Here is a 26425-nt window from a genome sequence, read left to right on the forward strand (position 1 = left end):
CTGCATCCGAAGACAGCGAGAGCTGGACTGGAGGCTTGTTCAGGATCACGGGGGTCACAGATGCTGAAAGCCTCTTCACTCAGAGAAATACAAAAGCACAGACGCAACAGAAATACATTTTTGTTTGGACAGTTTTTAGTTTATGAGTAATACACTTCATAAAAAATCATAGTCATAAGCACTGCTGCACTTTATGTGGCATTGCTTTAATGGCTTGAGACTTTTCTTTGTCAAAAGCAAGTGAAGACACTTCAAGTATTCTGTGTGGAGTTGTCAGCCTGAGGTGTTGTTGGGCCTGAGGATGATCTGCCTACCTGTCTGATTGGTTGAAGGAGCAAGGTTTGGCAAAAAAAAACTAAAAAACTACATTCATTATAGTATAGGTGACTATTGCCTGAATAGGTGCCAAATGGTTTTATTGTGTTTGTCCAAATACTATAGGGGGAAAAAAGAATATTGAAATTTTAGTTTGGAGGACAGAATTGACAAAAATGATTTTAAGGATTTGAACTAGGTGTTTGAAACCAAAATATAAAACCACTACTGCATAAAACACACATTTGTGTGACTGGACTTTTGGCTAGTTACTAAGATATAGCCTGTGTGATTTTTGATCTTCCCTGTGTGTGACAACTATAGCTCAGGGGTCCATTCTTCGTACCTCTGAGATGATTTGACAGATGCCAGATTTTCTAATCGTGATAACTGATCTATGGAAAATTTGGTTCTTCAGATGAATTTGCGGATTTGATTAAAATATCTGGATTAAGTTGTCTGAGATTACTGCGCGTTCATGTGTTCCCTGAAGAGGGCAGATGCATCGATATTTGAAACCACGATCAGCAATGCAGCGATTGGCTGGTGGCAAGATCATATAAGACAGCAATAAAAAAGACACCTGACGAAAAACTTGACAAATTTCTGGAGCTTTATAAGGAAACGACATATAAGTTATAATAGATAGATCTAAATGAAATGTGCACTGTTTGGTTTTTTTTGTTCGTTTTTTTGAAACATGATTTCTAGTATTTGTACAGACTTTACATTTTTATCAATGTTGTAATTAGCAATTCATTTAATTTTATCTTTGAAGCAGATTTGTAACGTACAGCATTAATTAAAGTTTCTTTAGGGTCAAGATCAAGTTATCTGCATCTCCTGCGCTGCATCAAAGCCACTCCCATAATATCTGTCACCACTCAAATTAATGCACGGCTCAGATTAAGCATGTGTAAGACTCCAATAAAATTATAAAGTAATTATTCCATTGTGAATAAATCTCTCAATCAGTAAAACTGACTAGTATTATAGACTACACAACATTATAATATTATTTTCAAATAAATGTTTATATTATTATTATTATTATTATTTGAATTATTATTGCCCCTGGTTCGGTAAGGAACTCAAGGAACTAAATTAGCAGTGGCTGGGGCATATTTTAAGTATTAACGCTGCTTAAAAAGATGCAATCTAATCCTGTTTAATTTTATTGATAATTAATTTTATTTCAGCTTTATTTATATTAACAACAAAAAAAACTTTATTAGGCCTAGTTTTAGTTTTCAACAACAAAACTGATGGGAGATATACTTAGGAGAGGGCGTTTGGATGGAAAAGTGGTTGATTGTAACAGTTACATTTTTTGTAAATGCATTTCCTAGCTCCTTAAAACTGAGGGAAATGTTGAAATTATCATTGTCAAATTTGGCAGCACACCACAGATGTAGCACTTAAACATTAGGTTGAAAATAACTGCATATTCCTTTGTGCATTAATACAAGGTGGTGACAGCCTTGCAATTTGTAGTATTAATTGGAAGCTAAAAAAGGATTCTCCCCTAAATCTATTAGTAACTTCATGTAGCCTTGTGAAAACACCTTACACATGAGATGTGTAAAATAGGCTGTTGTTAAGAAATATTTGCAGATATTTGCATATTTGTAGGTAGAATTGCATATATGGAGAGCTTCTTAGAAAAATAAACTGGGATTGATCTGGTCTTTAATACCTGGAGAAAGCTATCGTTTACATTCCCATTCATGTCAATGGCAGTTGTTCAGATGACACAGAACCCGAAGTACACGATTGTAAATGTGGCATCTTTGCTCAAGGGACCAAGAGATGCCAATATCATGTGACTAATCACTCTGACCCAACAGAGAACGTTCTCAGAACTTTGGTTGACGTTCTGACAAGGTTCTCTCAAAGTTATATACAAATGTTCTTCCAGTAACATTAATAAAATGTTTGTCCAAAGTCTTTAATAATGTTCTCAAAATCATTCATGGAATGTTTAGTTGGATGTTGTTCTAACCTTTTTTTCATTTTTTGTTTTTTAATCAGAGAACATTCAAAAGTAACATTCTCATAATGTTCACAGAATTACAAAATTGAATGTCCCTAGATGTATCCAAGAACAAAGACATTTTAAAAACATGTTCAGGGAACATTCAAAAAGAATGTTTTCATAACTTATGAGAATGTTAGCAAAACATTCTTAGAATACGTTGTTATTAGCTGGGGAAGCTGCATTAAAATAATGTAATGACAATGCTGGTCGATGGCACCACAAGAAGACGGTGGACCCCCTCTGGTAGCCTACAACCCCACTACCCATTTTCAAAAGTAAAGCATTATTTCGCTTTAACTTTCTAAAGCCGTGTTTCCACCGCGGGAACTTTCCCCAGGAACTATGGACTTTGGGGTGGTACTTGGTGTGTTTCGACCGCAGGAACCTAAATAAAGTTCCAGGTAAAGATTTCCCCCTCAAAACGGCCCTGCTTGTGAGGTAGTACTTTTTCAAAGTTCAGGAACTTTCAGGGGTGGGACTTGGGCGCTGAACATGCTGATTGGTTGAGCTCATGCAGCATTTTATTTCAACCTAAAAGTCTGGTGCGTGCAGTAAGAGTTTGCTATTCAAATCGACAATGGAGTTGGACAGACGACGAGGTTCAGGCTTTATTTAGCTTATTTGCGGAGGACGAAATCCAGTGGGCTCTGGAAAGTCTCTTCACGGTACTTTAGACCACGATGGATTTTAATTTTGGTGGAAACGGGGCTTAACACTAACAAGCAGTAACATTTTATCATTGTAATCATTGTAATCAACAAAGATGTGTAAAGTATAATGCAAGCGCCCATTAAATCAGTGCAACGTTCAAAAACATAAAGCACAAAAATTTACAAATAATAATACCTTTACATTTTCAAAAGAGCATGTTGTAGGCCCAACACTTTGGTAAACACAATACTATAAATAGTATGTTTCTTGCACCCGCAATCCTATATAGGACAAGCAGTTTGAAAAATGGATGGATTTTTCTTGAGAAAAAAAAAGGTAGAATAAATAGCTATTAGTTAATAACTAACCATGAATAGAGAAATATGCTAAAAAGAAGCAGATAGTTTATTTACAGAATCTATACAAGCAGCTAGGGCTGACCGAGGCTGACAGGGCATAGCCAGCCAAACCTTGAGATCTAGAGTCAAAAAGATTCTGGGAAAAGGATCTAATGGGATCTTCAACATCAGTGCGGTGTGAGTAAGTGGGGACATAATATTAATCAGAATGAGTCACACTGCTTAAACCCATCTTCAATTTCTCCACTAGAACTGAGTTGATTTGAGAAACAGCTCATTAATCATGCTATGAAATTTCTATGACTAACCCTGCATTAAAGTGGCAATCAAGAATACATGAATAGTCAGATGGTTAATCAGCTGAGTCTTTTGTATAATTCTCTTCATAAGTGTGACATATTTAAATTATTACTGAGGGTCACTTGTTTAACAGAAACTACCCCTGTATCGCGTCAAACAACACTGAGGGGGTAGAGCTGAAATGACTCAGAGTTTGACTATGACTTTATACAATAAGATAACAAAGAGGCACACGGGGGTGGGGGGGGGGTGAAAGTTCAAGGAGTGCAACCATAACAGCTATCTTGTGGAATGGGTGAACAATGGAGGTGATGGGCTCAGAGGTCACTGGCTGGGCCACACATGAACCTCAAGGACACCTTGTGCACCATGAAAGAGTATAGATTTATGACAGCCGCAATGGGGCATGACATCCATCAATTGCTTGCATTTTTCACAATTAAAAATGCAATGCTCCTGTTGTAAGCATAAGGAAGCCTATTCTGCCACATAAAAAAAACACACTTTTGTAAATCATAACTATGACAAAATGTTAAAATTATGAGATACAAGGTCATAATTATGAGATAAAAGTCAAAATTATGACACATATCACATTTTTGACATAAAAGGGCATTTAGTATCTCATAATTTACTATTTTTGTTATAATTATGATTTACCCAAGCAGGGTTATTTAAGTACTGAGTAATATTAACTAACTACATGTACTTACTATAGGGTTATGATAGGATTAGGTTTGGTTGCATGTAATTATGCATAATTAGGGGCCAAGCCCCTCTTATTATTTTTCCTGAATGGGAGTCTATGGCAGCCCTATCAACGGAACATGAGAAAATGATGACATTTGGCACAGTTGTAGGGATGGTAATAAACAGTAATTGGACCAAATTTGGAGTCTCTTGGACCAACTCTATAGCGCCACCACCAGTTCAAAAATTAAAAATTATAACTTTTTAACCATTTGATCTAGAAAAATAAAACTTAGTACACCCGATTCCTCTCATCATGCTGAACACATTCAACATCTTACATTAAGACTCTGCCCATTACAGTAATGGCCATTTTGAAAAGTACAGTGTTACGTTTTTTTGCGACTCTTCCTTCAAAATTTGTCCAATTCTTACAAAACTTGGCAGAGATGATCTTTGGACCGAGTTGCATAGAAATGAATGCACATACATTTTTGTCCTACTGGTAAAAAAAAATGTATTACGTCACAAACTTAACGAGGTCGACCCAAAATTAGTTCTGAGGCTGTATCTAGGCCAAACTTTGATCAATAAAAACGAAAATTGGTATGCTTCATCGGATCCATGATGTGGTCCATGCCAAATTTTGGGAACCTACAGGTCATGAGATATGGAAATTAGCTTTTTTTGCTCATAACTTCTGAACAGTTTGTCAGAAAATCATATCCTTGGTGTCTATGGATTCCTCGTGTCATGCCATCCGTGGATATAGCTGTGGTTCTGCCTTCAAAAACTCAAGTCGTTGTAAAATTAAACAAACCGTTGTATGAGTGGCATGCTGGCAAGATTGCTTAATCAAATCCAGTGTTTAGCAAGCTTTAAACCATGTGAACTGTGCAGTGAAATTCATGATAAAAAATAAAAAAAACATACATCCAAAATATCCAAACAGGCCAAAACAAAAGCCACAAGGGCTTGGCCCCTCAATGGCTGCTTGCAGCTATATTTTACTGTTATTACTGGAGTAAGTACATGTAACATATGTAACAAGGACACTACTGTAAAATAAAAGGAATTTAATTAATTGCATATCATTGGTCATGTCATTAAAAAAATCTGGTTGTTAGTGCATACAAAACAAACTATAGTTTTCAAAAATATTCATAGCCTTGCATTTGTGCATTTTGCAAAATGAATATTATGATGTGCATTGCGGGATTTGCTTCATGCGTTCCTCACTTTGCATATTGCTGATAAAAACAAGTTAATCATATGGTATAACTGAGAAACAGTAAGTGTACATAGTATCTGTATTTAAATGTAGATCAATTTCATGCAACAACTTGGCTTCAAACAATTAGTAAATAAAAAAATAAAAAAACGTTTTAGTATACACTGGAAAAATAGATTTGTGCTGCTTGTTCAATTGATTAAAGTGAGTTAATGCAAGACGGTTCTTGAACATTTTTATACAGAAATGCAGATCCAGGCTGACACAGACATTGGAGCATTATTAATCTAACATTATCCGCTCATGAAGATGAATTTAGTACTTAAGGGAAAGCAGGTAATGATAAAACACATAAAAATCTATCAAACCAGGAAACAAGTCATCTCAACCCAACTCCATGTGCTGTTAAACACGATAGACAGACGACTAGCACAGTGAAGTGGTGGGAAGAACTGTTGATTGAATTCTGACTGCTTGGTGCATCCGGCCTCTTCCACCCCCTCTGGATAATGAAGTGGTGATAAGTTTACCCAAGCCGGACGAAGCCCCATGGGATAGATAATGAGGCCAGTTGTTAATTAATGTAAAGTTCTCCTGTTCTCTGTATGCTCTGTGAATCCCAATTAGTCTGAAGCTTAACAACATGTTGCACTTGATTTTCAGTTCACTTCAAAGCTCGGGCTCCTTCTGCTGTTTTCAGAGTCCCTGCTTTCTCAAAGTCTTTATACTAAAGGGCACACTGCATGGCATGGAGGAAAGACAGCAATGTGTACACTTCTGCTTAGATGCAACCACTGCTTCCACCGCGCACGTCAAATCATTAAAACAACACCGTGTCCTAACCAGACGAGACAAGCAATTTATCGCCCTACACTAAACGAGAAAATGCTCCAACACAAACAAAATCAGAACAGCGTGTGGAAGAGTTCGGTGTTTGTGTGCACCATCTCGAATTCGCAACAGTCTGCACAGCATAAAATACACACCAACCTATTGTTATGACTTTGGATTGCTTCTCCAGATGGCATCCTTTATGGTTTTCCGTGTGGAAAATGTTGTTATGAAATATCAGATGTTTCTAAACTTCTAAAATAAGTCTCTCCTCATGGATGTTGGATGATTCATATACATGAGGAGAGATACTTCAGTCCAATGAGATTTTGTTGTGGGTGGGGCTTTATTGCACAACACTGCAAAAATAGAACCAATACATTAATAATAGAATATTTACAACCATGAATTAAGTTCGCCTGATATGTGTTGGATATTGCATTATTCATATTTAACATGTTTGTTGATGTTGTTTTATCTTTTTGGTTTGGTTTGCTGTTTTCTATTTTAATATGCACCATACTGCCAAAAGTTTTGGAACACCTGCCTTTACATGTTCATGAACTTTAATGACTTTAATTCTTAATCCGTAACGGTTAATATGGAGTTGGCCCACACTCTTTGGCTCAATCTAAAATGTATAAGAAATTAAAAGAAAAGAAAAAAAAAGTCTGAATCAGGCTTGAATTTGTTTGAAATTGACACCATCCTTAATATTTACATCTGATTAAAGCTTGCGGTTATGGTAAGGGCATGACATTTCCAAAACCCGCACTAACCGGTGCAAATCCCAACACACCAGGCCAGCTAACCAATCACAACATATTTCGTCTTTCGGAAGGAGGGGCTTCATCGAAACCAGAACTAAATGGCGCATTCGGGCCAGACTCTAGAGAGAGGTCCAGCAATAATATAAAATATGTGAAAAAGAATGTGTTTTTTGAACAATGAAAGCATATTCTAGTATATCCCAAAAACAAAACCAGGACTTTGTAAAAGGGCATAATAGGACCCCTTTAAAATGAAATGTATTCCTGTGATGGCAAAGCTGAATTTTCATCAGCCATTACTCAAGTCTTCAATGTCACATGATCCTTCAGATATCATTTTAATATGCTGATTTGGTGCTTTCAAAACATTATTATCAATAGTTTTTTTTAATAATATTTTTTTCAGGATTTTTTTTTTTTAACCAAACTTTTGAATGGTAGTGTATTTAATGGAAGCACAACTGTTCAAATCTCTTTTTTTGTGCACCTGATCAAATCTGAGCTTCCTATGTGACCTAATGCCACAGATATTTAACACGCTGAGATCCTGCAGGGATTTACTTGGCCCAGGATCTTATCATAATGTTTTCATTTTACGGCCAATGAAGTGATTTCCACATATCCTATTGGCAATCTGTCAGGCCTACGCCACAGATCTTATTCTGCAGCGTGTGCAGGACTCGCTGGCTTCAGAGTTCACCACCGCTTTGCTTCATTTCTCCCGTGGTCAGTGGGGTAAGTCCTGCAATGCAGTAAAGCACCCCGATGACTATGGACCATTAAAGTGCTATTGAGTTTCTGTCAAATCGCCAGCACCTACAATCTCTCACTGTCCCTCCTCTCAGCCCTCTCCATTATCAGGCCCCTCCAGCCAGCGTGGCTCAACATCACCATAGACATAGCTAAGATTGCCATACCTTGACAGAGTCTGCATTAGTTTCAGCCGTCGAAACCTTGCTTTAGGTCTGTGTGAGGCAGGATGTGATGTATCCTTGTGATTCTGGGCTAACCAATAACCCTACATCAATATAAGCCTTAGCAATTTTGTTCCTCTGGGAGAGATTGGGGACTCAATCTCATATAGTTGCTTGTGAAGACCCTTGTTGTAATTGAATCCTTCTCATAGTGCAGAAAGACCTTTTCTGGAGAGCAGATAAGGAAGAAATCAGAGAGTGGGGTGACCTGGAGAAGCAGTTTGACTCAGTGGTGTCATAACAAGAGGGTCAAGGCTTGGCTGGTTAGCATGCTGCCGTTACTCACTGTTGGTAAATACCAAAATAAGTTCACTATCGCCATTTAAAGTGTCCCTATATTATACTTTTTTAAAGGTTCCTAATTTTGCTTTGAATGTTTTCTACAATAGGATTACATGCACTTTGATTTTCTCATAATATACATTGCACATAATCTCATTTCTCAAAGAGTTTGAAAACGGTTCGTTCAAAGATTCAGTCTCTTTAAACCCCTCCTTTTGGAAAGCATATTCGGATATGATTTGGTCAGTTGGCCCAGTCTTTTGTGATTGGTCTACCGCTTACAGTGTGTGTTGGAAACAAAACACCTATTACCATATCTGAATTTTAGCTCTAGAGGCTTCCTCAGTACTTGATACACAGTGATATGAACAGATGGCATTGGTTTTTTCGTATCAATTCCAGTGCCAGCCCTCGTCCTTTGGAAGTGCGTGCACAGTTGATTCATAGCATCTTCTCAACATGCCGACAAAACGAGACAAACTCTTCCAGTCTCAGCTACAACTAGTGTTTGAAGGCGGGCAAAAGTAGACCTTAATGGAGACTATAAGCCAATAGAGACCATAGGCTGGAATTATTTAGATTTGTTACGTAGGTATGTAACAGGAAGTGAAACTGGAATTGCTGATGATCAATTCTTTCTTTTAGGAGACAATTACTTTATTTGATATTTAAAACTTTGCAGACCTTTTACCTGCACACTGCATGAAATATAACATTGAAAAAGCATAATAGGGGAACTTTTAACATAAGCTGTATTCTGACTAAGCACTTTTTTGTAACCAACATATACTATATTACCAAAAGTATTGGGACACCCATTGAAATCCTTGAATTCAGGTGTTCCAATCACTTCTATGGCCACAGGTGTATACAATCAAGCACCTGGGCATGCAGACTGCTTCTACAAACATTTGTGAAAGAATGGGACACTCTCAGGAGCTCAGTGAATTCAAGCATGGTACAGTGATAGGTTGCCACCTGTGCAATAAGTCCATTCGCAAAATTTCCTCACTACTAATATTCCACGGTCAACTATTAGTGGTATTATAACAAAGTGGAAGCAATTGGGAACAACAGCAACTCAGCCACAAAGTGGTAGGCCACATAAAAAAATCACAGAGCGGGGTCAGCGCATGCTGAGGCGCACAGTCCGCAGAAGTCGCCAACTTTCTGCAGAGTCAATAGCTACAGACCTCCAAACTTCGTGTGGCTTTCAGATTAACTCAAGAACAGTGTGTAGAGAGCTTCATTGAATGTGTTTCCATGGCCGAGCAGCTGCATCCAAGCCTTACATCACCAAGTGCAATGCAAACCGTCAGATGCAGTGGAGTAAAGCACGCCGCCACTTGACTCTAGAGCAGTGGAGACGTGTTCTCTGGAGTGACAAATTACGCTTCTCTGTCTGGCAATCCAATGGACAAATCTGGGTTTGGCGGTGCCAGGAGAATGGTACTTGTCTGACTGCATTGTGCCAAGTGTAAAGTTTGGTGGAGGGGTGATTATGGTGTGGGGTTTTTTTTCAGGGGTTGGGCATGGCCCCTTAAGTTCCAGTGAAAGGAACTCATAAGACATTTTGGACACTTTCATGCTCCCAACTTTGTGGGAACAGTTTGGGGATGGCCCCTTCCAGTTCCAACATCACTGCGCACCAGTGCACAAAGCAAGGTCCATAAAGACATGGATGAGCGAGTTTAGTGTGGAGGAACTTGACTGGCCTGCACAGAATCCTGACCTAGAACACCTTTGGGAGGAATAAGAGCGGAGACTGTGAGCCAGACCTTCTCGTCCAACATCAGTGCCTGACCTCACAAATGCACTTCTAGAAGAATGGTAAAAAATTCCCATAAACACACTCCTAAACCTTGTGGAAAGCCTTCCCAGAAGAGTTGACGCTGTTATAGCTGCAAAGTGTGGGCCAACTCCATATAAAAACCCTACGGATTAAGAATGGGATGTCATTAAAGTTCATGTGCATGTAAAGGCAGTTGTCTCAAAACTTTTGGCAATATAGTGTATATAGTATAACTAATTTTCTTTTTTTATGGCAGATTTTAATTCTGGAGGGTCCTGCATCAGCAGAGCACTGTTATTTTTGTTTAATTATATAGGTTACTAACTATTATAGTATTTATTAATATTTTCAATTAACTTTTAGTTTTATATTTTCAGTTTTCATTTTAGTTTAAGCTTTAGTAAATTTGTTGTGTTTTTGTCATTGTTATTGTTTTCTTTTTCTATTTAGCTACAATTTATTTTTATTTCAGTTAGTTCATAGGCCAACAGTTCTCATTTTAATTTTTTGTTTAAGCTTTTCATCTAATATTTATATTTTATTTTATTTCAATTAACGAAACCCATTTTTAATAGTTTTAGTTACACTGTAGTCGAGTACCTGCCATTGAGATGAATGGAAATGCAATCCAATGTAATTGTTGGGAATGCAATGTCAAATAATTTTAGTGCATTATAATCAATGCCAAAGGTTTCCATGTTTGAAGAAACTGAATTGTAAGTGAAATATTGACACTGTTCCTTTGTAAATTCCTCAAGGAGCATATCCTGTCTTTGTCTAGACAGAAAAAAAAGAGAGATTAATAAAGACAATTAATCAGACATGACGTTGAAGCCAGACTTCCTCAGGCATTCCCTTGATCAGAGTCTAAACCGTGAATCACACAACCTCCACTACTGCTATATTTAATTGAAAAGCCATTTCTTTTCATTATATAAAACATTGAAATTGCATACATGGTTTTCAGTGCATTTTATCAACAATTTGTTCTTTAATAACTTGGTTTCAGGTAGTGATTCTGTGCATAGAAGGAATGGGCAATCTAGAGGCTTCGGTCTGTGATCTGGGGGGCGATTCTCAAACATTTGTCACATCAGCTGATTTGTGGGGCAGCTTGGACCTATTCATCAGGCCCTGCTGACACTGGGCAATGAATTTACGTTCCTCATCCACATACCCTGTCCCGGACCACATCAAGGGGGCTCGGCCTGTCAGTCTCACAACCTTCATGTCTATCACAGAGTTTTGTTTTCTAGAGTTACTGCACTAAATCTATATGATACAGCATTATTAGACAAAAAACACAATATTTGCATTAGTTTAAAAGCGTATTCCCTTGTCCAAAATTGGCGGTCAGTAAGATGTCCCTTATGCTCATTAAAAACTGCATTTATTTTATCAAAAATACAAAAAAGACGTTAAATTATGAAATAATATCCCAATTTAAAATAATGTGTTCTATTTTAATACTTTTTAAGATGCAATTTATTCCTGTGATGACAAAGCTGATTTTTTTAGCAGCTTTTACTGTAACTCTTTTTTAATCAATTTAATGCATCTATATTCAAAAGTTTTACAAAAATTATTACTGACCCAAAGCCTTTGAACAGTAGTGACAATTTTTTTGTCAAAGTTTTTGTTGCTATGATGTCTTAATTCATCTTTTGATGTAGGAATCAAAATAATGATCAAAGTATGTTTTGATAAAAATTATCATCTTAATGAAGTTGAAATGTTACTATTGTTCAACAGAATTTAGATTCAGTTGTCAGAATGACAAAAGATGATGATGTGTTCAGTGTTATCACAAAAACAATAAAAACACAATAGTGCAATAATTTGTATACTTAATTGAAGGCCAAATGATTAAAAATGAGTTTGTGACATTAGGTACCATATGTATATTAATCTTCTAGTTCTGTACAGGGGCGGGGCCAGAGGGGGGCCTGGGGTGGCACGGGCCACCCCCAAAATGTAATTGGCCACCCCAAGTGCCCCCCCACCCATCAGAGTCGGAAGGTAATATGTTGTTGGACTTGTCAGTATTAATTCTTTACAAATAGTTCCAGCGGTTTTCTTAACTAAAACTAATATTTTACAGAGCATTGATTTATTTATATTTTATTGTATGCATGCAAGTGGCCACTGCACTCATCCATCCCCCTGTTGTTGTTGTGGTGGTTGTGGAGCGCCTCTGCACTGGAGAGGAACCACTCTACCGTCACGTGTTGCTATCCGGAGTAACTAGTGGGCGCAAACGGACGGCGAAGTGCGGTGGTTGGTTTCTCTACTTTAAAGCTTATAAAAAAACATTTGAACACAAAAATAAACTAAAACTAAGCCAATTCAGGAGCTAGAAGACGCGAATGAGAAGTTGTGCGCGCTGTGAGAAGTGTGTGTGTGTGTGTGTGTGTGTGTGTGTGTGTGTGTGTGTGTGTGTGTGTGTGTGTGCTCATCCGAAGCGCGCAAACCCGCGTCTCAGATAGCGAGCAAATATTGAGTTCTCTTTAAAGTCTTCCGCCTAAACGGACAAATTCACACAAAAATTGTCAACATGAGCGTCTTGAGTATTCTAGCAAACTAATATTCCTGCTGTCTGTGTTTTTAATGTTAATCAAACTACATAAGACAAGGAAATCACTCACTGCTTTAGCTTTTATAACTTTAATAACAGTCTTTAATTTATACAGTCAAATAGGCTATGCAATGCAATTTTACATTTGATTACTGATATTCCATTTCTGAGAACTAATGTTAGATCTACCAGAAAAACCTGAAAAGCACTGTTTATTTTATAAGTATCTTTGCTCTGATTGTATTTATTTGTGCTTTTGCATAGTTAGATTATTTGTTTTTATTTTCTTTATTTTTATTTGACAGTAGTTATTTTTTCCCTGAATATAGCACATACAGACTGAACCATGAGTAATTTGAACAGTAAGACCCTATAGCCTAAATATTCACATAATAAATGTATTACAGGCCCCCACTAATTATTCTAGAAATAAGTTAATTCAACGAAGGTAACCTCTTTTGCTGTATATTTTTGATGGTTTGAATGCATACTCTCCATGTTTTACCATTTATGAACTATCATTTATGTGCCCTATACCATCACCATTCATATCTATGCAACCAATAAATAAATTACTACTAAAGTACAAAATTGTTTACAAAAAACAAATTTCTTTATGGATCTAGTCACTTAATTTTTCTCTCAAAATGCACCAGATTTATGCATTTAAATTTAAAATGAACAATTTTCTTTTGGGGAGCAACCCCTAGCCTAGAGGGACCAATGTCTACCCAGCACAGTCTCAAAAAATCCTGTGGGAAACAAATATAATATATTTATAATGTAATATAAATATGAATAAACACTGCTACAGCTTCTTGTTGAGCTCAAAAGCATTTCTACTCTTGTCAATTATGTTGGTCCATCTTGTTTACAACTATATACAATTATGATGGAAAACAATCATGCTTGCATTGCATTTACCACAACCCATGTTCTTCTACTACTGTTGAGTTATTTGTTATTTCATATCAAATTTGAAGTTGCTCATTTTTAATTCATTTTCACTCATTATAATACATTTTGTTATCAATAATATACAGTATTATTACCTCCAGTGTAGGGCTATTTATACTGGTTCACTGTTTACATGTATTTAAATGTGCCACCCCTCTCTGAGTCTGTGCCCCAGCCTGGCCCCCCCACGAAAAATTGTCTAGACCCGCCCCTGGTTCTGTACCATAATTCATTTTAGGTTTGAAATTTACAACCTGTTTTTCTGCTCTGGGTCAGTTGGGGTAATAACATTGAACGCTTTCATTGGCACTCGCCAATTCTCAATTAACACACGATCGTATGATGAATGCCCTAACATCTCTAGTTCAAACCACTGGACCGCTATCCGAGACACAATATTGGATTGCCCCTTTGGCTTTATGAGGCAGGACCTCATTAGCGACCGGTCTAACATGACCTTTATGTTGAAGTGTCTGTGATGCACACTTCTATGGCGGTACTCTAATCAGCAAGGATTAATAGAGAGCAGCTTTGGAAATTAATGTTGTGGTCCAGTGCTGCTGATGGAGATGTCAGCTATTCTAATGAGCACCACTGCACTGTCTGTCCTCCTCTAACACAGACCATTTGTGGAATAGGATATAATCTACATCGATTTTTCAATGGCCACCTTCAACACTGGTCACTCTATCCCCAAGTGTTAAGAGGAGAGAGCGTATTGATCGTGATAAGGCAGCAGCTTTTGGTCAGGGAGCCACTGCAGGAGAATCCAGTGGAAGGTCTGGCCCTCTTTGTCACATTAAGCCACTCAGTGTTGTCTATATCATGGCATGTAAGTGTTGGATTGTGGTGGAGGAAGAAATCAATGATAGTATGTGTGCGCAGGTGGTAAATGTCTTCTACTTTAAATGCAGACAGAGGGGGACTGATGATTCAGTAACATGAAGACTTAAAAGAAGATTTCAGCCAAAAATGACCCTCATCTCCCTCGTGTTGTTCTTAAACCCATATGTATTTTCTGTGCGACACAAAATTTGATGTTTTTGAAGAATCATTATATTGCCAAAATCATTATATTGCCCTTGCCAAATGACTGTTTACAGAAAGAAAGAAAGAAAGAAAGAAAGAAAGAAAGAAAGAAAGAAAGAAAGAAAGAAAGAAAGAAAGAAAGAAAGAAAGAAAGAAAGAAAGAAAGAAAGAAAGAAAGAAAGAAAGAAAGAAAGAAAGAGTAGGGCTTGTGTGCTATCTACATCTTGTTCCTTATACACCTGCAATAGAAGACATGGTTGTGTAAAATTGGAATTTTAATTGGATTAAAAAATAAAAACTGTGAAAATGAAGTGAATTAATTGATTTAATATAAAGAATTATATAAAAGCTAAGTATCCATTTCTATCCACCTTATTTTTCATCGTGGAACATACATTGTATAAAGTACACTGTAAAAGAACATGCAGTTGTTGCTTTTAGTAGGTATTTATACTCGATTCTACCTATAAATTCACATTTTGTTGATGTAACCTAATTCAATCAGGTTTATGTAGCATAAAACAATGCTGTTTACATTGACCCATTATACAATTTCCAATAAAACTCAGGATGGACACATTTGACACATGCGCACTACGACTGCACCAGCCCTATAGAGGCTCATGATTCGTGTCAGATACAGGACATCTGCTCTGAAGCACAAAGAAGAAAAATAATGTGTTTGTGTTTGTCTGATCTGCACATTTTGCTTCAATGAGAAATTTTGATTTGAGGTTATTATACACATTAGGTTGTATCAAAGTGAAAATCACAATTGACATTATAAAACAAACATACACTCATACACTTTTTTTTGCCTCTTGTTCAGTTTAATGAATTAAAATTAGCTAAATGAACACAATATAACATTTTTCCACAACTTAATTTATTTGTGTTCAATCCACCTAATATACTTCATTCATTTGTGTTAAAACTACATTAATAATTTTTTGACATAACTAACTGGTCTGCGTTTCCCAAAAGCATCGTAGGCCTAAGTAGATCATAGAGCCATTGCCGACGAGAAATACAGCCCAGTGGATCTGTGGTTCCCAGCATACTTTGCAAGAGACTGCATTAGGAGAGTAAATTTAGGGATTTAGTGTTATTGTATTTGTTTTTCAGTAAAGGGAAAGATGTTGGTAGTTTATGTTAATGTTTAATGTTCAGTTATGTTGTAGTTGGACATTTAGAGGAGTTTCTGTTATTACATGTTTCACTGTTATTGAAACCCCCTGGTTACTACCAACTTTCCTTGTATGGCAAGAAATGTGTAAAGATTCTTCAGAAATTTATATTTTTGTGTGTTATGGAAACCAGTATATGGGTTTGGAATGACATGAAAACCAGTAAAGGAATTTTTCGTTAAAGTAGATGTGATCTCTCTGCCTCACTAAAGACTTGCGCCCGGGCAAAGCAGTCTTTGCTAGGCACAGCATCTAAGATCCAATCTCCCTGTGAACATTCCTGGACGAAACAAACAAGGGAAACACATTTTGATCCAACAACGCAGAGTAGATAATTAATTTGATGTGAGGAAGCATCACAATCTGTCAGTTCTTCCACTGACAGCAGCGATGGGGATAAAATTATTCCACAAACAAAGCTGAATCTTTTGTCCCAAGAGCCGTTAGATGTTATGCATCTTTTGTAATTGCATTCCGCCACTGTTTGTGCCTGAAACAAAACAAGATTTATGACAATTGCAGCCGATCAAACATGTATACAAGAAGGAAATTAATGGCCGTCTCCTCAAAGTTCATGGCTGATTGTCATTTGTGCTATGGCTCAGAGGTGTGCTGAATGTTAATGAAAAAGTTGATCTGAGAAACAGCGGCTCAGCAGTGCAGGGCAGACACAGACACATGAAAAATGCATGGAGCTCTGTGTGTACCTTCAACTTCACTCATCGGAATTCCACTCCCATTCCAACTGGCCAACAAGCAAGAATATCAATTACATTAGCAATTTGGGTGGTAGCGAGCAAGCGGGTAACCGCTGAGCAGCTCTCGTGAGACACACCACTCCGAATGCACGCAATGGCCATTCTGAGCACCATACTCAGCAGTCACCTCAGGAAAACGTCCAACTTATTGTGTTAATAGAGACTGAAGTGTTTTCACCAAAGAATATGTTCATTAACATCGTGATTCATGTGGAGAATCAAACATCTCAGTGTGGGTTGCCTCTGTTCACCTCAAATGAGTGCCAGTGTCTAGCTGGACACCTGTTACTATTAGCGAACTGCATAATTAACAAATTCGGTCTGTGTGTGTGTTTCAGGAAAACCCGTATATGTGTAATAACGAATGCGACGCTGAAACCGAGGAGCTGGCCCACCCGCCCAAGCTCATGTTTGACTCTGAAGGACGAAACCCCACTACATTCTGGCAGTCGACCTCCTGGAAGAAATATCCGAAGCCCCTTCAGGTCAACATCACACTGTCCTGGAACAAAACAATAGAACTCACAGATGACATTGTCCTTACCTTCGAGTCTGGCCGACCTGAGCAATTAGTCTTGGAGAAGTCTCTGGATTACGGCCGTACGTGGCAGCCCTATCAGTTTTACGCCGCTGACTGTTTGGATGCCTTTACTATGGAGCCAAAAGCAGTACATCAGCTGACCCAAAGCAGTATGCTAGAAATCATCTGCACTGAGGTCTATTCAACGGGCTATGTGTGGAAGTACGACAAAACTGTACGCTTTGAGATCAAAGACCGCTTCGCCCTTCTTGCTGGTCCGAGACTGCACAACATGGCTTCTCTGTATGGGCAGCTGGACACCACCAAGAACCTAAGGGATTTCTTCACCCTCACTGACCTTCGCATCAGACTTCTACGGCCTGCCACCGGAGCCACAATGGTGGATGAGAACAACCTCTCTAGATACTTCTACGCCATCTCTGACATCAAAGTGCAGGGCAGGTAAGTCTTAATTTAACAGAACATGCCTATCATTGGTTTTCCTTCGAAGTATTTTTGCTTAAAACTAAAAATATATATTTTTTAAACTAAAAATTGATATTAATAATAATTCATTCCAAGGGTTACTTTGGAAATGTAATAGGTTACAGATTACAAATTACCCTATTAAAAATGTATTAAGTAGTGTAACTTTTCCAATTACTTTATTAAAGTAATGTAACTCATTACATTTTATTACTTTTTGATTACTTTTCTAATTTCCAGCACTGAAACGCCTTTTTATCACTTGCCATGGTGGCAAGACTCTCAGACAAGTTGTAGCCTAAAGATTTCAGCGGCAATGTGGATTGATGTAATTGGCAGAAGTGGTACTCTTCCAATTCAAACAAGAGAGCCAATCAAAAGCATCAGAATAGCATCATATTACTAAACGGCCTTTAAATACAGAAGGCATTGTGCACATCAAAAACTGGCAAAGCAACAAATTAATATTATTCAACATATCCTAGCTTTTTACAGAAAATATTTAGCTGTAACCCCCTTTGTAATCATTAACATTTTCATAAGTAACTGTAATTTCATTACAAATTTATTCTCAATAACTGTAAGTAATTACAGTTATATTTATTTTGTAATTAAATTACGTTATATAGTTACATGTAATTAGTTACTCCCCAACATTATATAACATTATATGTACTTGCGATGCACAGCGACCCCCGTGAAACATTAGTCATGATTTTAAAAAAATGTCAAAGACTTCTGGAAACAAGCTAAAATGTGCTTTTAACTCATGTTTGTTTTTATAAACAGTGTTGGGGGTAACGCATTACAAGTAACTTGAGTTACGTGACGTGATAATATTACTTTTTCCAAGTAACTAGTAAAGTAACACATTACTTTTTCACATTAATTTGATTGACAGCTCTCCTGCCCCCATGTTCAGAAAAATAAGTGCAGAGGTGTTGTGTGTAAACATGAGGGTTATTGTAGTTCCAGACTAAATGTGAGCATTTATTTATCTCACTTGCACAATAAAGATTTTGTACTCCTCAAAATGAATAAAATCTGTCAAATGCAAAATCAGAGTACTATGCAAACCTCCAATAACTAAATGTTAAATAAAACAACTATTTTTATGCATAATCTACCTTTATATTTAATTTACCAATGTCTTGCTGCTGACCTTTGACGATGAAAATTACTAGATTTTTTGTTTTTATTGGTAAAACTTTTTTCTCCTTTATCCTATTCTACCATTATCCAGAATGGAAGCACAGCAGAGCTGCGTCCTCTACTGTTCATGTGTGAATTTGCATTTGTACCTCAGCCTGGGGCTTATTATTTCAATTTTGGTATGAAGAGGTCTTTACCATTGCACAAAAATATAACTTTTTTGTTATAAACAAAAACAAAAACAAGCCCAGCCCAGGTGAGAAAAAGTAACACAAAAGTAACGTAACACATTACTTTTCTTAAAAAGTAACTAAGTAACTCAATTAGTTACTTTTTATGGGAGTAACGCAATATTGTAGTGCATTACTTTTCAAAGTAACTTTCCCCAACACTGTTTATAAACTCTATCGGTTTTAGGTTAGGGTTTAGTGAAGGAGTGTATGTGATAGAGCAATAACTTTTTAGAGACCTTTCTGAACTACCACGATACGTACAGCACCTAACGTAATAAAATGTGCCAAATTCACATTCATCCATTTCGGTTAAAAGCGAATGTGCTTTTAGCACCAATCACAGTACATTTCAACACTTGTGTTGAAAATCATGCAAGAAGCAACATAATATCAATTCACAGAAATGTCAACACAGGCACGTTTTTTCCATTGAGCCTGGGTTGCATAAATTACAGCGGAAACTCATTTACAGAATAAAGACGCATTTGCAGAAACTCATTAACACAATAAAGAAACACGATAAAGACGCAAACATGACTTCCTAGATGCAAACATGATTTGTTCGCCTCCAGTGGCCAGGAAATGAACTGTTACTTTAGGGACAAGATTTATAAAATGAACCCAGCACAGAATCTGGCGCCTCCAGTGGGCAAGAAACAAACTGCATATTAACAATGCCAAAAGGTCACTGCGGTTACTTCAGAGCCAAGATTTATAAAATAAACCATGCGCATAATATGCCAAAGTTGGTTTTATAAATCTAAAAGCTCTGCTGTTTGCACACACACTTTCAGGATGAAATTATGCCACGTTTTATGCATGTAGTCCTGGCTCTTTTGCAGGGCTCCACATTGTGTCAAATGACAGAATAAGTATAATGAGTGACCACTCTCATTCTGCTCTAAAATTAGAAGTCAAGCTGAATGAGGGACATTGCAATGGGCAATAAAGAATCAAATGGACCTCAAAGGTCTCATTCAGCTTGCATAAAAAGAGCAAAAAGTGCAGCTTGAATTCACAATGTCTTCACAAGTCAAATGACGGCACAATAGAAACACAAACACAGCAGCTGCTCTCCAAATTGGGCCGGAATGGCTCATAAGCAGTTGGTTTATGTGAGAATAACTTGGTTCATAATGACACGTTTGATAGGTCCCTTGTGAATCTAAATGCACAACTCTAAATTAGGATTCAAAGGACTGCAGTGGTAGATTAGGACAATTACGGAGTGAGCTAATTGGAAAGAGACTAATCTACTAATTAAGACCATTTACTGCTGATTAAATAATAACCACTGGGGACACATCACCATGCAAGTGTGCCTGTTGGGCGACATTAATATGACTTTGCATCTGTAATGATTACTGAGGGGTATTTTATGTAGATGGTGGCGCATGGTTTTTGATCCTTTATATTGCACACCTTTAGAGTTTGGAGAACACTAGACTGATACGTTTTCATTTGAAGACCCATTGCACAATATTTCAAACTCATTTTATAGTTCAAAGGAAGTCATATACACGCACACCACAGCAGACAAGACTCCTCCTGTGTCAAGAATTGTTTGCTTATTGAGTTGAATGAGCCGACAAATCTTGAGTTAGGCCTGGGAAATCATGCACATGGTCCATCACTGAGGCATAAATGAATAAAACAAGAACACGTTTGACATTTGGCAAATTGTTTTACCTGATCCAAACAGCTTCACTGTAGTGTAAACAGTACAATGTTAAAACGTTAGAGCCCATTTTGGAATTCTAGATTAGACTTTGTTTCACCCAAATGTGAAAATAATTATTTATCCTCATTTGCATGTCCAAATTCATTAACAAAATGTCTTTTGTCAATAACAGAATTCTGCACACCAGACAAATATATATATATAAAAAGGGTGATTCAGATCGATTGTCAACTTTGAAGGCCGTTGGGAAAAAAACAATGTAGTTTGTCAGCACCCCTCACGTTCATGTGTGGAACTTAAAATAGAGCAAAGAGGAGATAAGTGGCTGATCTATGTCTTAATGAAGGCATGTGGGGCTGCTGTTGTTTGTCTTTGATGTGTTGAGAGTCGGTGAGAAGAGGGAGGAATGGAGGGTGGAGTGCTTGATGTTGGGAAGAATCTCCACCTATAGTCTCCTTATGAACTATGGCTTGCAAAGTCTAGTCCAAATTATCCTCACAGGAAGTCTTGAGTTCATTAAAAGCTACAATTGAGTCATCATACTTCAAAAATACTGCTTTCTGTTTCACTCAATAAGACCGTAAATGCAATGCATCAATTAAAATTTACTGGCAAACCGATTCTGTGATAAAAAGAGTGAAATTCTTTGATCTCTTTTAACAATGCAAGAAGAAAGTCTTTTGACTTATTTCGAAAAATGACTCTTTCACATATGAGCAAAATAAATTCTTTAGGTAATGGTAAGGAAGGAAAAGTGATGCATGTTTCAGCAAACAACTTATTGTTTACGATTAAATAAGTGTTCAGTCTGAGGCTTCTGCTTCTTTGCAGTCACCATATTTTGCCATTTATTAGTTCCTGAGGCAAATCAGAGGGGAATACAGGTACATCCAATATCTTCTACTGCCTGTGGGTTTTCAATTCAATTGAATCCCCAAAAAATCTGACACAGAGAAGAATATTTCAGAGGTTTTTTGACCAGGATTGTGTAGTTATTCATTTGGATGGGATTAGTAGATTTGAAGCAATGCCTCCGAAGTCCCGCTATCACTCAGAAGAGAGAGGTAAAGGATGGAAATACATACATAAACAAACAAGTGGCGTTATGATTCAGAACAGGATCTGCAGCTCCATAGTAATGCTATGCTATAAATAAAAACTGAATGAAATTGCAGTCACATACTTCAAACCTTTTTAAAATAAGATTGCGTGTGTTAAACTGTACAAGACCCTGGGAATTAAAACCTGAACACACAAGAAAAACATGTTTGAAATCATCGGGTTGTTCTCCAGTGTTTCCTTCCAAACGTAAATGGACTTGCACACATTCATTAACCTGTCTGAATGAAAATAAAGGTGATATGCAAAGTTAAATTGGGAAAATGTGTTTTGCTTACACTGTTTGTGACCTTTACTTGATAAAAGAGTGCATTTAGCATGTATATTAGGCTTTTACACTGTCAAATTGTTCAATTTAATAATGTAAAATTGTGCAAGCAAACACATTATTTATTAAATTGATAGTTTACCCAAGAATGAAAATTGTCATTATGGACTCACCCTCACGTTGTTTCAAAGCTTACTTTCTTCAATTAATGAAATGAATGAGGGGGTCTTCTAAAAGGATACAAAAGTACAATAAAAGTAGTTCATACAAGTTGTATTCTATAGGCCACCCATTGCAAAATGTAAGTTATATCAATCACCCAACTCTTTTATATAGTTGAATATATAAGTATGTCCAACTATATCAACAGTACACTCAGTATACAAAATGTAAACAATATCATCACCCAGCTCTAATCTAATAAATGCCTGCTATAAGGCATGAAGATGTTATAACATCAACATCGTGATTTTCTGAAAAGCAGCTTTGAAACAATGTGTATAAATTTGACTTGACAAAGCTACTTCAGAAGACTTAATATAGTGCGTGATTTATACAGTTGTGTTCCCCTTGCAGAATCTGCGAAAATGTTAATCATTTTAACAAAAGAAGAGGGTGTCAGACTTATGCTTTGTTTTGGTTTCTTTTTCTATCAATCGGTTTAATTACCTGTTTGCCTGCGTTCCTTTATTCTCCTTTTCCCGCCATAATCAGTTTCCATGGATATTAATTTAATCGTCACAGCTGTTCATTATTTAGTCCATCACCATGCGTATTTAAGTTCCTCACCTTCACACTCTTTTTTGTTTGGGATTGTTTGTGCAAGACACATTGTTTTGAGTTGTTGGCTTATGTTTAAAAAGACTGTCAATATTTATACCTTCATCATCATTGGACTTAAACCGTGACAGAGGGTTCATAAAAAATGCATGTTATTTTTTATTTAGTGCTGTCCTGAATAAGGCTTTTCTCATAGCAGATGTTTACATAGTAAACAGGACAAAAAAGAATTTATAAAAATGACCCCGTTCAAAAGTTAATTTGATTCTTGTTACTGTGTGTCATTACATGAGTGATCAATGACTGTGTTTATTTTTTGTGATGGTTGTTCATGAGTCCCTTGTTTGTCTTGAGCTGTTAAACGGAGCACTGTTCTTCAGAAAAAAAGCTGAAAACATTAACTGATTCTCAAGAAGGAAACATGATGCCTTAAGAGCTGAGGGGTGTAAACTGTTTGAATTGGATGAGGGTAAATTGTACTTCTTTTTGTCTTCTGGGAAACATGTAAGTATCTTCTGTAGCTTTTGAAGGGCAGTACTAAATGAAAAAATATGCAATTTTTATGATCCGTCTTATTTTGCTAAAGTATACTAACATTTTTACAGATTCTGCAAGGGTAGAAACAAATGTATGAACCACTTATTTTATTATGTATGCTTTTGCATCCTTTTTGAAGCTTAAAAAACCCTTTCTCCTTTACTGTAACTAAAAGAGCAACCAGCCCATTCTCCAGAATTTACCTTCTATTCTATAAAACAATGTTGTACAGGTTTGGAAAGATATCAGGGTGAGTAAATGATGACAGTCTTTTCATCTTTAGGTGAACTTTACCTTTATTGACTGCTGCTCAGTCGATTTTTAATAGCAAAAGAAAAACAGGCCGAAGACTCATGATCTAAAAAACGGCCTTCAAGATACATTTACATAGCACTCCCCTTTTAAGATTATCTCATATTCAATAAAATATATTTTTAGGCCATTACAATCTTTCAGCTCAATTTAAATATGCATGATCTGAGGAAAGATTATTCCGATGAAACGCTCCAAAGAAAAAAAAATCCCTGGAAAAAAAGCTGCATCACTTTGGCTGTTTTAGTCCCAGCAGACTCTGGTGTTGTAATACTAAAATAAATGCTTCACATGTCAAAGAGTGCTAACTTACAGCGTCTTGCACAAAGATCTACCTAGTTCACTTCTGTTATCCCCATTTTTTCTTGTGAATTATGGTCCCTGAACAGCATATATAAAAAAAAAACTTGTTTATCAGTTTATCAGAAACTACCAACAATTTATTTCATAAACATTGAATTAGTTCTTTTATTGAATGTAATATTTTATTCAGAAGGTATCGGTCGATGATGCCATGCCCTTGTGAACTCATCAGACATAAATGAATGGCAATTCAGATTTTTAAACTGCAAATTGCCCCGTTCACATGAGGCTTGATTTGAAAGTCATAGGCTGAGCTTTTGAGTACAAATGTTTGTCACAACTGACCATGTTTCCTGCCAATCATTTTTGATTCACATCTAAGATATTTAATAATGCCTAATGAGAAGCTTTGCTGCAATCATCAATTATAAACGAGCAACTGGAAGAAAAAAAAACATCAACATAAACTCTCCCTTGAGGCACTGCAGTAAACTTGAATATCAACACAATTTGCACTCTCAAAAATAACACTACATTATTCATTTATCCCAGCTGCTTTGGAATCAACATTATGCGAGTTTTCTTTAACAGAACTTATGTGAATATAAATTCAGATGCATATGCTGATAAAATTAGATTGAAAAGCACATTAATGTCAGTCTTTTCTATTATATTTACGAACCGTTCAATTACGCATTTTCCAGAAACCGTTCCACCACTATATGTATTTATCAATAATCACAGCATTTTATCACATATTTCCACATATGCTGTGTCCCCAATTCACTGTTTATCCAAGCAGCTTTGAAGATGAGGAAGAGGTTGTATTTGATCAAAGCAGGGATGGGACAGAGTCCCTTATTAGCATAATATTCATGCAGATCAGAGTAAATGCTCCATAATAGGGCCTGTCGTTGAAACAAATTGCAGGCGTAGCTCCCAGCAATGCCAACCAGAGTGCCACAAATTCAAATCGGATTTGGTTGCATTGGAATAATCGGAGTAGGCGAATTACGCTGTGATGAATTCCTAATATTTCCCCTGAAATCTGGAGAGCCCCTCCAGGGTCGACTACATTTTGAGGTGAGACACAAACAATTTGCCTGAGATGTATTACATTCCACCCAGACGAGTGAGGAAATTGGCCACCACGCAGAGTCAGTCACTCCTAATAGGAATCCTCATTTCAACAGCATCACAACGGTGAATAATGTGGCCATGACTTTTAGGGTCATTATTGAAGTTTCAGTATACCCGAGGCATAGGTATGTCAAAATGCAACTGTGATACTTCTGCATTTGCTGTAGTATCATGTAAAACTGTATAAAGAAATAACACAGGCGAGGCTTGTAGTATTTCACTGGAGCTGCTATTATATGGTGGTTGACACATAGCTGGTCCTCATACACTAACCTCATGAACAGTGTAATGTCCATATACAGTGTTATATTTACACATTTTTGCCTCAGTCATGGTTTTTGTCTTTTGAGGAAAATACCCTGTAAATCAATATTTAATTAGTCAGTTTTACCCTGACTTAAAGGAATAGTTCACCCAAAAATGAAAATGATCCCATAATTTACTTACCCTCAAGCCATCCTAGGTCAATATGATTTTCTTCTTTCAGTCGAAAGATATCTATATATCTATATATATATATATCACTTATAAAGTGATAAGTGCCAAAACAGTCCTGACCCGTCAAGGCATGGATTCCACTAGACCCCTGAAGGTGTGCTGTGGTATCTGGCACCAAGATGTTAGCAGCAGATCCTTTAAGTCCTGTAAGTTGCAAGGTGAGGCCTCCATGGATCGGACTTGTTGTTTGTTCAGCACATCCCACAGATGCTCGATTGGATTGAGATCTGGGGAATTTGGAATCCAAGTCAACACCTCAAACTTGTGCTCTTCAAACCATTCATGAACCATTAGCTTTGTGGCAGGGCGCATTATCCTGATGAAAGAGGCCACAGCCACCAGCGAATACCATTTCCATGAAAGGATGTACATGGTCTGCTACAATGCTTAGGTAGGTGGTACGTGTCAAAGTAACATCCAAATGGATGGCAGGACCCAAGATTTCCCAGGTCTATGGTCTGCGGGTATGCAGCATGCACTTATTCTGACACATTTCTATTAGAACCAGCATTAACTTTTTGAGCAATTTGAGTAGCTCGTCTTGTTTGATCGGACCACATGGGTCAGCCTTCGCTCCCCACTTGCATGGGCCGGCCCATGACCCTGTCGTCGGTTCACCACTGTTCCTTCCTTGGACCACTTTTGATAGATACTGAC

The 26425-nt window shown here is 37.1% G+C and overlaps 1 protein-coding gene across 1 annotated transcript in view; it reads left to right on the top strand.

The window, feature by feature from the left end:
* The window catches only part of ntng1b (netrin g1b), a 74240-nt gene that overhangs the window by 21526 nt on the left and 26289 nt on the right, over positions 1-26425 (top strand). Inside the window, exon 2 of the mRNA XM_079818512.1 lies at positions 17078-17721. Coding sequence (XP_079674638.1) covers positions 17078-17721 — 644 coding nt within the window. The remainder of the gene's footprint in view (positions 1-17077; positions 17722-26425) is intronic.

Source organism: Gobio gobio (assembly GCF_949357685.1).
Source record: "Gobio gobio genome assembly, chromosome: 6".
In the NCBI taxonomy this organism is placed as follows: Eukaryota; Metazoa; Chordata; class Actinopteri; order Cypriniformes; family Gobionidae; genus Gobio; species Gobio gobio.